The sequence below is a fragment of the Elephas maximus genome, chromosome 23 (assembly GCF_024166365.1).
Source record: "Elephas maximus indicus isolate mEleMax1 chromosome 23, mEleMax1 primary haplotype, whole genome shotgun sequence".
In the NCBI taxonomy this organism is placed as follows: Eukaryota; Metazoa; Chordata; class Mammalia; order Proboscidea; family Elephantidae; genus Elephas; species Elephas maximus.
The window spans coordinates 20,465,182-20,477,197 of NC_064841.1; the positions used below are offsets into that span (position 1 = coordinate 20,465,182).

Here is a 12,016-nt window from a genome sequence, read left to right on the forward strand (position 1 = left end):
CAGCCACACGAGTTTGGGGGCTGACTTTGAGTTCTCTCCTCTGAGGGTGCCTACTTGCCAGGCGTCCCTAGCAGCGCACACAACACGGGGCAGCATCTCTCCTTGTTGACTTCGTTCTCTGGATTGCAAACTCTTGGAGTTTAGGGACTGTTTTTTAATCACCATTGGAGTCCTGGGGGCGCAGTGGTTATGCGCTGGGGTCAGTGGTTTGAACCCCTCAGTTCCTCCAACAGCAGAAAAATGTGGTAGTCTGCTTCAGTAAAGATTTACAGCCTTGGAAATCTTATGGGCCAGTTCTACTGGATCCTCTAGGGTTGCTATGAATGGGAATTGACACCACGGCAACGGGTTTTTGGTTTGAACCCCCAGCATGTAGAATATGGTCTAGCACATAGCAGATAATCAGTAAGTATTTCTTGGTTGAATGAAGGAATGAGGAAGTTACCACCAGCATCAGGTCCCATGGGCGAAGCATGCTTTGGTCTCGGAATCATCAGGTCTGGACTCAAATCCTAGCTCTACAAGCTGTGTGACTCTGGGCAAGTCACTTAACCTTTCTGCTTATATGTGAAATAAGTATAGTAATAGTCCCTACATAGCCTTAGGGTAAGATGAAATGAGGTAAGGATCAGATATAAAACATCGCTGTGGTTGTTGTTAAGTGCTGTCAAGTCAGTTCTGACTCATAGCGACCCTCTGTACAACAGAAAGAACCACTGCCTGGTCCTGCGCCATCCTCACAATTGTTATGCTTGAGCCTGTTGGTACCACCACTGTGTCAGTCCATCTCATCCAGGGTCTTCTTCTTTTTCACTGACCAGGCATTATGTCCTTCTCCAGGGACTGTTCCCTCCTGATAACATGTCCGAAGTACATGAGATGAAGTCTCACCATCTTCGCTTCTAATGAGCATTCTGGCAGTACTTCTTCCAAGACAGATTTGTTCGTTCTTCGGACAGTTCAGGGTACACTCAGTATTCTTCACCAACGCCACAATTCAAATGCATCAGTTCTTCTTCAGTCTTCCTTATTTATTCCCTCTGCTTTCCCGTGCAGATGAGGCGATTGAAAATATCATGGCTTGGGCCAGGCACACTTTACTTCTCAAAATGACTTCTTTGCTTTTCAATACTTGAAGAGGTCTTTTGCAGCAGATTTGTCCAATGCAATACATTGTTTGATTTCTTGACTGCTGCTTGCATGGGCATTGATTAGTGAAATCCTTGACAACTTCAATCTTTTCTCCGTTTGTCACGATGTGGCTTATTGGTCCAGCTGTGAGGATTTTTGTTTTCTTTATGTCGAGGTATAATCCATACTGCAGGCTGTATCAGAGTAGCTAGCCCATTACACTCCCTACATGATTTAACCCCGCTGCCGTGGAGTCGATTTCTACTCATTTAGCGATTGTTATTACACCCCAACTCTAGTCCGTGAGAGGGGAAGTGAGCTAGTTAGGCTGTCTTCAGGACTTCTTCTCTCCCCAGGGGAATGCAAAGCAGAGGTGCTGAGAGCCTCAAATGAAGCTGCTCTAGAGTTAGCCCTCCTTGCCCTGGGCCTGGGTTTGGGGCAGTGGCGCATTCAGAAATGAGTACTAACACTGAGAGAAGACCAGTGGCTGAGGGGGTTTGACGAATGTGATATTAACAGCTGGCAAGCTTACTCCTGGGAGGTGTATATTTCACAGTGGAGTTCGCTCTCTCCATCTGGAAACCTGAAAGATTTGTTAGTGGCTCAAGTGGACCTGGGAACTGAGAAAGTAGAAACATTAAAGATCATAAGGGCTACCACGTCACCCGCTTCCATTATCTTTTAATTATATCCGTGGATATTTGAGAAAGAGAATGCAGGAGGAGAGAGAGATAGAGGGGTTTATATGGGGGTGGAGGGTGGGGATGTCCCTGAGTGGCCCAAATGGTCTGTACTGGGCTACTAAATAAAAGGTTGGAGATTTGAACCCACCCAGTGGCGCTCATGGAAGAAAGGCCTAGCGACCTACTTCCATAAAGATTACAGCCAAGAAAACCTTGTGGAACTCTACTTAGTACCACATGGGGTCTCCATTAGTCTGAATTGGCTTGATGGCAACGGTTTTGGTTTTTTTACTAGGTGGTGGCAGGTGGGGGAGGAAGAACCAGACAGACTAAAGAGGAAGGAGAAACAGAGAGAGGGGCAAAAACGCTTCTCTCCTTGAAATGGCTTTTGTGAAAAGACAACGTATGGCAAAATATCAAATGACAAAGAGGCAAGGGAACAAGTTTGAATGTCCCATTTGTAACAGAACTAACTAGACATAAGGGTAGTCATATTGTCCCCAAAGCAATACAGTATTCCTTTTCATTTCTGAAATGCATGATTTGACTCTTACTCTTTCCGCTTGCTGAACTTGATGAACCGTGTGGACTTTACTCCATCTCATTTGCTGTTTCAAAGGAAGTTAAGTAACTGTAATTAAAAAATAAAAGGGTAAAAATTATTCCCAGATTCTCCTTTGCAACACAGACAAATTACAGGGAAATATTAATTTAACACACCAAACGCTTACAAGTTACATACCTGTGCAAAGTCAGTGTCAGATGAATTATCAAGCATCTTTCTGAAAAATAGTTCTTGCACAAGTCATGATGTTAGAGGGAGAGGCTGCTGGCTTCAGCAGAGCTCATACCCAGATGAGCAAGTTCAAGCTCTTTGAAATAGAGTTTACCTCAGGCTAAGCCAGAAGGTACCTGTAGCAACGTGTGGTACAAGCCGAGACTCAGGTCTGGTGGGCGAGTCAGTCCGACCTGCAGGAAGGCAACAGGAGGGATGAGTACCACCTGGACTATGAATAAAACATCTCAAGGTAACACAACGATTAGAGGTAGAGATGTATTGTTGGAAAATGAATAAAAATGCTTTTCATCCATCTCACTGGCTAGAGAGCAAATTAGATCATTCTTAAGTGCTTTGAGGTTCTTGGATGAAAAAGGTGCTTATAAATACTGTAAATTTAATTACAGTTAATTTAAAAAATCAAAATGTTAATTACACAGCTGTTTATAGTCTCAGAAAACTAGAAACAACCTAATATTCACCAATAAGGAGGTGGTGAACGCAATCGTGGCATAGCCAAATGATGGATTATTATGCAGCCAACACAATGGTTACAAGGTATTGTTAACGAGTGTCATGGATTGAATTGTGTCCCCCCAAAATATGTGTCAGCTTGGTTAGGCCGTGATTTCCAGTATCGCTGTCCTCCGTTTTGTGATCGTAATTTTCCTATGAGTTGTAAATCCTAATCTCTGCCTGTGGTTAATGAGGCAAGGTTAAAAAATTATGTTAAAGAGGATTAGGGTGAGATGTAATACCCTTGCTCAGGCCACATCCCTGATCCAGTGTAAATGGAGTTTCTCTGGGGTGTGGCCTACACCACCTTTTATCTTACAAAAGATAAAAAGGGAAGTGAGCAGACAGGGGGGACTTCATACCACCAAGAAAACAGTGCCAGCAGCACAGTGCATCCTTTGGACCCAGGGTTCCTGTGTGGAGAAGCTCCTAGCCCAGAGAAGGATTAATGACAAGGACCTTCCTCCAGAGCCGACAGAGAAAGCCTTCCCCTGGAGCTGGCACCCTGAATGCAGACTTCTAGCCTACTAGACTATGAGAGAATAAATTTCTCTTTGTTAAAGCCATCCACTTGTGGTATTTCTGTTACGGTAGCACTGGATGACAAAGACAATGACATTATGTTAAATGATATTTCTAGGAATTCTATTTGATTCTTTTTAATATTGGCTTGGTCATATTTTAGAGTTGCTCTTTCTGATATTTCCGGTCCTTTTAGTTCTTTAAACATATTATAGATACTTTTATTCTGTCCAAATATCTGGCCTTTTTTGTGGATCTGATCCTGTTGTCTATTTTTTCTCACTCAGAGCCCATTTATTTCTTTGTTTTATGGTTTTTGAACGAGAGCACACACTTCTTGGAATTTAATCTCTAGGGATCCTTTGGGGCCTAATTTGAAGGTGGTTTCCTCCAGAGAAGATACGTATTCGCTTGTGCCAGGTGCCAGAGAGCACAGCCTACTTGAGACATTAAACTGAACGCTTACCTTGAGGTTTCTGTGTTAGCCAGGCAGCGCGAATTCAGGCTACAAACTCTCCCAAGGATCACCGTAAGGTTTATCGTTGCGGTATGGAACACCAGGCCTGTTTGGGATAAAATCACAGGGCTTTACTGAAAGCAAAGATTTCAGTTCCAGCTGGGAACAGCACAGCTCACTGAGACCTGACAGTGGTGTTGGGAGAGGGGCTCTGAATCAGGGCTAGTGACATTGCTACCGCAGCCCTCCGCAGGCATCAGCCACAGATGAGTTTTGGCTGGTGCATCTCCAGTTGGGGAAGTGGGAGGTGTGATCTCCGGAGGTGGGAGGAAGGCACCTTATTGGTTCAGAGGGTAAAGCTGCAAAACACTGATTGGTTACCAATTATTAATAGCTATAATTAGAGACTACAGATAGTTTTCACAGGATGTTCGTACAGTGGTCACAAGATGCTTACATGTAGTTTGTCTATCTTGCAAAAATACCTTGCTGACAATAGCACCCAGACAGCACCCCTTCTGAGCTTGTGTATTTTGTGGGGTGCAGATGGTCACTTCGTCAAGACCGCTCCAGGCCTATGGTTTCACATCCTGGTTTTGACCACCGAGGAAAAACATGTTTTTCTCAAAACCATAGCTGTTAGACTAGAATTCAGATTAGAATTAGCACCGTCAGCATACTATGCCTCTGTCTCGCTGACTGCACTGGTTTCTGCGTGTGTGTGTGTGTGTGTTTTCTTTTCCTGAGATAGGTTATAAAATCTCAGAGAAGATTTTAATTTCCCTCCCTTTCTCACCGTTATGATTTGAGAAGAGCATCTTCTCTGCCATCTCCTATGGTACATGTGTGTGTATAGGGTGACTGTTTCTCGTTCACCCCTTCACTGAGTCTCAGGCCCTTTGGGGTTCTGGCTTCAGTTACTAGAGCGGTATCTTATATTCCACACCTTGGACAGGCCCTGGGTATTGCTTCCCGTCCCCACATCACCCCAGCTGTGAAAACTGAGGGTTAAGTTTACCATGTTGTACAAATGTCCTCAAGGTAAAACTTGACTTCAGTAGTTCACGTCCTTCTCTGGATTCCCACTTTCACATAGCTTTTGTCCTTTGAGTATTTCCAAATCTTTTTTTTTTTTTTTCATTTTTTTTTAAGCTTTGGCCAGAGTTTTTATTTGTTTTCAGTTAGAGTGCTGGGTAGGGTATTAGCCCACCATACTGCTGAAACAGAAGTCTGTTACTTTTACAATAATAAAAATATATCCATGTACAGGAGACAGGCCTGGTGATCTGCTTCTGAAAGGTCACGGCCTTGAAAGCCCTTTGGAGCCGTGCTACTCTGCACATTGGGAGTTGCCATGAGTCAGAATCAACTGGATGGAAACAAACAATACCTACAACATTCATTTTTAATAATATATAATCCCTTCCCCTAAACATGGAATAAGTTCTTCACAGGGGATGTATGAGGTTGTCAACTTTTCATAAAGCCTTGAAACAAAGTGGACAGAATATCAGAAAGAGAAAACATAGTCTTGTACACTACCAGGTCTGTCTTTATTCCTAAACTAGACCAGAATCAGGTCATGCCTGTTTTGTATATGGTACTAGAAATGTCAGGCAGACCTCATTATAAGCGCCTTCACTCATGGATCCCAGAGATATCTTACAGTAAACCTCCTGGATATCTTATGATAAAAGCAACTGAAGTGCAGTTTCACAAGGGAAATGCAGGGTATTGAGTATTGGAAACCTATAGAAAACATCCAAACTGTTCTTTAAGGTTAAAACTCTCTCCTTAAGCATGCTATCATATCTACTGGTAAATTTTAAAATATACTGGCCCAAATTTTATTTGAAAAATTTCCCTGCTATAAAATGGTGGCATCAGATCCTGTCTAAATTCAGGGGGAGGAGAGAGAGTCAAGATCAGCATCAGCCCAAAGCTGATTCCTGTGAGGTGAGGGCCAGACATGCCTCCACCCTCCAAACTTTTTACCAATTCTGACACCAGCCATCCCTCCTACGGCTCCTCTCTTCTTCTTTGCTGTGTTTGATAATTCATTGCAACGGTCGCATAGAACTCACAGACCATACTCAAGATTATGGGATTTGTTAGGGAAGTAACAGGTTACAATTCAGGATCTGGATCAACTTGGAAGTAACAGGAACAACTCAGGATACAGTTCTTCAATCAGGACGGCTTCTCAGTTGTGCCTGCAGGCATGCCTCTGCTGCTGGGCCCTGCCCAGGCCTGGCCTTTGCCCTGCTTGGGCAAATGTTAAACAGCTTTTCAGCTTGCCAGTAAGTGCCCAGAGGCACCCCACTCTGCCAGGAAGTCTCCTGCCTGAAGGTGCTCAGCTCTCTCGCTCTGTAAGCCAGCAAACCCACTGCGCCATTTGCTGGTCCCATACCACTGCCATCTCACACCACTGCCATCTTCAGTGTTGCAGCACTGTATCTTGGGTCTAGGAGGTTCTCAATGCAGGGACCCTGGGTCCAAAGCCGTGCTCCACTCCTAGCTCTCCTTCTTGATGGCGGTGGGGTCCTCCCTCAACCTCTGGGATTGGCTCTTTTTAAGCCTAGCAAGATGGCAAAACTGACCCATTGCCTTGGTGGGCCACAGGTACCTTATTTGCATAGCCCCACTCCCCTGCAAGGGTTCCATGTATCTTATTTGCATAGCTCCACCCAGTGATCTCATATGAGTTACAAAACCATGGCTAGAAGGACCATATAAAAGCAATTCCTGCATTGCACCTGCTTTCTTTGATGGTGGGATGATAGAGGATGAGTACAATATCAAAAGGGACTGAAAACTCCCAAAGCAGATCCTTGATTCCCAAAGTAGCGTTAACTGAAGAGTGCCATCATCTTCTGACGTTAGTGCTTCCCAGTGTGGGCTCCTTGGACATCCTGGGTGGCCTGGCATTGCCCTCACTCTCTCTTCAGCCTAAAGATGTTGGAGGTGAGAAAGGGAACTAGGGAGAGGAAGGAGGAAGGATGTGCCATCAGGTCTGAAATATGCCTTTCTTGATAGCATTTTTTTTTTTTTCCAAAATTTAGTAAGCTTTTTAGGCAGCTTGATGGAGCCTGAGTTTTTACCATTATAGCTGTATTTGTTTTGCTTAGGATTTCATTTAGTCTCTTAAAATGGAAATACCTCTGAGTCTCAAGTGCCTACTCAGCAGGAAGCAGCAAACCAATGACAATGGTGATGAGGAGAGTGGGCCTGTGGCAAACTGGAGAACACACACCTCTGTCCATGGTGGCTGCTGATCCCCTCAGCCAGCTGTTCACATGCAGGAATGTGGGTTTTGTGATTTTTTTTTCTTAAGTCAGAAGTCAGCATTTTAATGGAAATTTTATTACTTTTAAAGTGTTAGCAACTAATTCCACATTTCAGAAAAACCACAGAGAAGTCCAAGCAAAACACATTGGTGCTGTGAATGCAGTCCATGGTTTGCCAGCTTGCAACCTTTGTGTTGGACTTTACCCCAACAAGAAAGAATTTATTACATCCTTTGCCTGAGCAGGTTTTCCGACAGCAGAGGGAGAAGAAATGAAGGGTTCCTTATGTAGAGCTGTGAGTGGACAGAGAGAAATGGGGGCGGGGGGCGGGGGCGAAGACTTCATTATTCTGAGCTGAGTGGACCATGGGCCAGAAAGCCTTTTGGTAGATATGCTGCCTTTCCAACAGGTGGATATGAAAGAACGAGGAATGCCCTATTATTTTAGGGTGCTGTTAATTCCAAATATGTACCTTTTGAGTCATTCTTTCCATGTGGAATTCATAAAAGAATGTAAAAAATATTTTCAGGAGGAATGTGCAATATCCCTGAAATACATATACATATGTTCACCCCCTGATCTGTAGGCATTTCAGAAACACTTGGTTTACGTGAAACAAATGAAAGCTGTTATTGTTATTGTTAGCTGCTGTCGAGTCAGCCCCCAACTCATGAGCGCCCCGTACACTTTCCAGTCCTGCCATCCCCGTGATCGGTTGTGGATCAGATCATTGTGATCCATAGGACTATCACTGGCTGATTTTTGAAGCAGATCACCAGACCTTTCCTCCTAGTCTGTCCTAGTCCGGAGGCCCCGCTGACACCTGTTCAGCAGCGTGGCAACATGCAGGCCTCCACTGACGGACAGCTGGTGGCTGCCCAGGAGGTGCACTGGCTGGGAGCTGAACCCTGGGCTACCACATGGATGGTGAGAATTCTACCCCTGAACCACTGTTGCCCCTCAAATGAAAACTACTTATGGGTGATTCTTCTTAAGCCATTGATTAAACAGATTATTTAGACTTCTACCAGGCAACATTCCTTAGTCTTGTTTGTTACATTTTCTTTAAAAATATTTTATAACACATCACGTTAGCTTATTTAGATGAACTTTTCACCAGTCTCTGATCGTGCGATGTCATTAGGTTGCCATGAACCTGCTCACCACCCTCAGGTGGGCAGCAAATGGGATCACCCTCCCACCCCATGGGTTGGTAAATGTTTCCAGTTCCTTATGAGCTTATTGCAATATCTCTTCCTCACTTCTGCCAAAGAACAGGCCTTTCTACCTCTGGGAAAAAGAGAAATATAGACTACAATGATGGAGACCCTCCAGATGTGCACAAGAAGCTGCCATCCAGTGCTGGAGAGGATCGAGCCATGCTCCTGGGATTTGCAATGATGGGCTTCTCCGTCCTAATGTTCTTCTTGCTTGGCATAACCATCCTAAAGCCCTTCATGCTCAGGTAAGAGACAGAGAAAAAAGACCCAGAGTTTCCAATTCAAGCCAGACCCAGGCTCAATAGTATAGGAGGGGAGGCTGGCTTTGGTCTCTCCAACCTCGGCCCTCCTGACTGTGGTCAGGACAGGGAAGATATAATCACCTGTGCCTCTCTCAGTGGTGGGTGTAGGTGGCCAGGTTGATGTGGAGGCAAAGGTGGTAAGAAAGTAAGAGATATTCCCCCTCCCCCACATATTCTCAAAAATACTTCCGACATATATCCACTCAGGGGATAAGTTCTCCCTTCAACTTGTAGGTAACCCAGGGAAGGGTTAAGAGTTCCACGTGACCACAATAAAAGTTTTTTGAGTCTGAGCTTTTTAAATTTGACAGTGACTACTGGGCATATAGTAGTTGCTCAATAAATATTAATTTCCTTCCTTTCAATTAGTTTCCTCATGAAATATCATTTATTAACTATATAAAAAAATATACTATATACCAAATGTATTCTCTATTTTACCCTATTTAAACCTACAGCAACCGAGGATGTCATTATTTTATGTTCATTTTATAAATGAGAAAGCTGCTGCTCAGAAAGGTCAAGTAACTTGCCCAAGGTCACACAGCCACTAAACAATCTGCCTGTCATTCTAACATAACACTCCTTGCCTCCTAATGCCTAACCGAAGTCTGCCGCAGTGAGGGGGTGGGATTTTTGACTGATGCAGGGGAGGAACTATTGAATTTCAGACGATGGTACCTACAAGATGGGGTACTTTGGGGAAGGGCAGTACTGGGTAAAAGCAGGGGACTTTTAGGCTTTGGACAGCCAGAGAGTAACAGGAAGACTAGGAGGAAGGGGAAGAGGGAGGCTGAGTCCAGTGAGGGAAAGTGGTCGTGGGAAAAGGAAGTGAATAGCTTGCTTTTGTTATTTATCAGATTTATTTCCTGGCATCCTGGGTTACCAACATTAGGGCAATGATGTGGAGGTCACCATTCACTACAGCACACAGTACCGCCGTTAGAAAGATCTCAGGGAAATGTTCTTTTTGGTATCAACACCAGGAATATCTGCGCTGCTCCAATCAACCAGTTTACTTTTATTTAGTAGACACCAGGAATCTTGTATATGGTTATGTCTCCTTCATTGCTTTGGCTGTCAGGAAGCTCAGAGCCAAAATTTGTGGCCCAGTTCTAATTGTCTGGATGTTACATGTTTGTGCCTCACTCCTGTTTCATTCTAGCTTTCTGCCCTCCTTTTCCTTTTACTCCATTTTCCTCATCTATTTTTTTTTAAGCCTTCATTACAAATGTCTATATAATTGATTTAATTTATGTCTATGTGTGTGTGGCAGGGGGCGAGGGGACAAGGACAGGTCAGATTATTTTAAAAAATGTGATGTTTGGGAGATGATTTGAGAACACCTTTTGCAAGCTAGCACCAAACTGTTGCTCATATTCAAGTGTTCCTCTTCTAAGCATTTCAGGAAACTGGTTAATTCAGTGAGTGCTGGAGAGTCATGAGTTCTCACCTCTCTCTTGTCATGTGATCTCCTGCAACTTACAAGAAGAGTTCTGCTCCATTAAAGATGGTAGCTAGATGGCTTGGGTAACTCATCCTGTCCCAGTCCCTCATCCTTCAATCAAATGGTGGATTTTGTCACAGCTAGGTGCTATTGAAAGGACACATTCTTTTTTATTTTTTAAGCCCAAACACATCTATGTTTCCACCTGAAACACTGAGCCTGAAAAGAACGTCTCACTCTACCTAGAGCTTCCTGAAATCTTCAAATCATAGTTCCGTGCTTGGTCAGGAGCTTAAGTTCTAACACAGGTAAACAGGCAACTGTATAAAATACTCTTTAAAGATGACTAGTCTAGAGAAGTAAATGAATTAATTTGGCAGAAAAGCAGGCCGGTAGGGAAAAGTCTCTTCCCTGCTCAGGCAAGTAAGTGTTTTACCCATAAGGGAAGCTTATTTTCAATGTTTGCATTTTCACTTGCCCAACATTTTATCCTCCTTAGGTCTCATCAAGTGATTTTGATGCCCTGGGTCATACTAAACTCACAGTGGATGTCAAGTTTGTTATATTGATAAAGAAGGCTGGTTACTTATGGTCAAAGTTCTTAATGAGAGTGCAATATGAACCTAAGGAACGCTTTCCAAACACTCAGACTTTAGAACTTGCTCATAGAATTTCTTGTCTTTAAGGACCCAGTCTTATTCACCCATCTGGATGGGTGAATAAGACTATATATGGAGTTGGTCCAGTGTATTCAATCCAAAGCATTTCTTCTCACTCTTGTTTTTACTTTATCTTGGACTTGTTCTCTAATTTTTTTTTTTTTTTTTTCATAAACATATGTCCTTTTTCCTACCACAGGTGTTCATGGGCAGGAGTTTTGCCTGTCAATTCTCAAGGTACACGGGACCTTCTGTGTATATATATCTGTGTATATAGTACTCATGCAAGTTCTCAAGGGATGCTTTCCAATTACAGTTTAATTCAGCACAGCACTCACGGAGCATCTGCTATGTGAGAGGCGTTCTGCTTTATGCTTTGAGGACGTAAAGATGTATAGTATGTAGTTTCAGACCTCAAGAGGGGTTCCAAACCAGTTGCTGTGGAGTGGATTCCAACTGATAGCAACCCATGTGTCAGAGTAGAACTGTGCTCCCCAGGGTTTTTTTCAATGACTGAGTTTTACTAATGGCAAAAACATAAATTTTTTTTTTTTAATAATTTTTATTTAGCTTTAAGTGAACATTTACAAATCAAGTCAGTCTGTCACATATAAGCTTATACACACCTTACTCCATACTCCCACTTACTCTCCCCCTAATGAGTCAGCCCTTCCAGTCTCTCCTTTCGTGACAATTTTGCCAGTTTCTAACCCTCTCTACCCTCCCATCTCCCCTCCAGACAGGAGGTGCCAACACAGTCTCAAGTGTCCACCTGATACAAATAGCTCACTCTTCATCAGCATCTCTCTCCTACCCACTGTCCAGTCCCTTCCATGTCTGATGAGTTGTCTTCGGGAATGGTTCCTGTCCTGGGCCAACAGAAGGTTTGGGGACCATGACCGCCGGGATTCCTCTAGTCTCAGTCAGACCTTTAAGTCTGGTCTTTTTATGAGAATTTGGGGTCTGCATCCCACTTATCTCCTGCTCCCTCAGGGGTTCTCTGTTGTGCTTCCT

At 43.6% G+C, this 12,016-nt stretch overlaps 1 protein-coding gene across 9 annotated transcripts in view; it reads left to right on the forward strand.

The window, feature by feature from the left end:
• Positions 1 to 12,016, forward strand: part of KCNMB3 (potassium calcium-activated channel subfamily M regulatory beta subunit 3) — an 83,377-nt gene that overhangs the window by 60,544 nt on the left and 10,817 nt on the right. For 7 of the 9 annotated variants that reach the window (XM_049867391.1, XM_049867388.1, XM_049867389.1 and 4 more), the window contains one exon: positions 8,648 to 8,839. In XM_049867391.1, the coding sequence (XP_049723348.1) occupies positions 8,648 to 8,839 (192 nt within the window). The remainder of the gene's footprint in view (positions 1 to 8,647; positions 8,840 to 12,016) is intronic. The other 2 variants (XM_049867393.1, XM_049867395.1) reach the window with 1 other exon arrangement.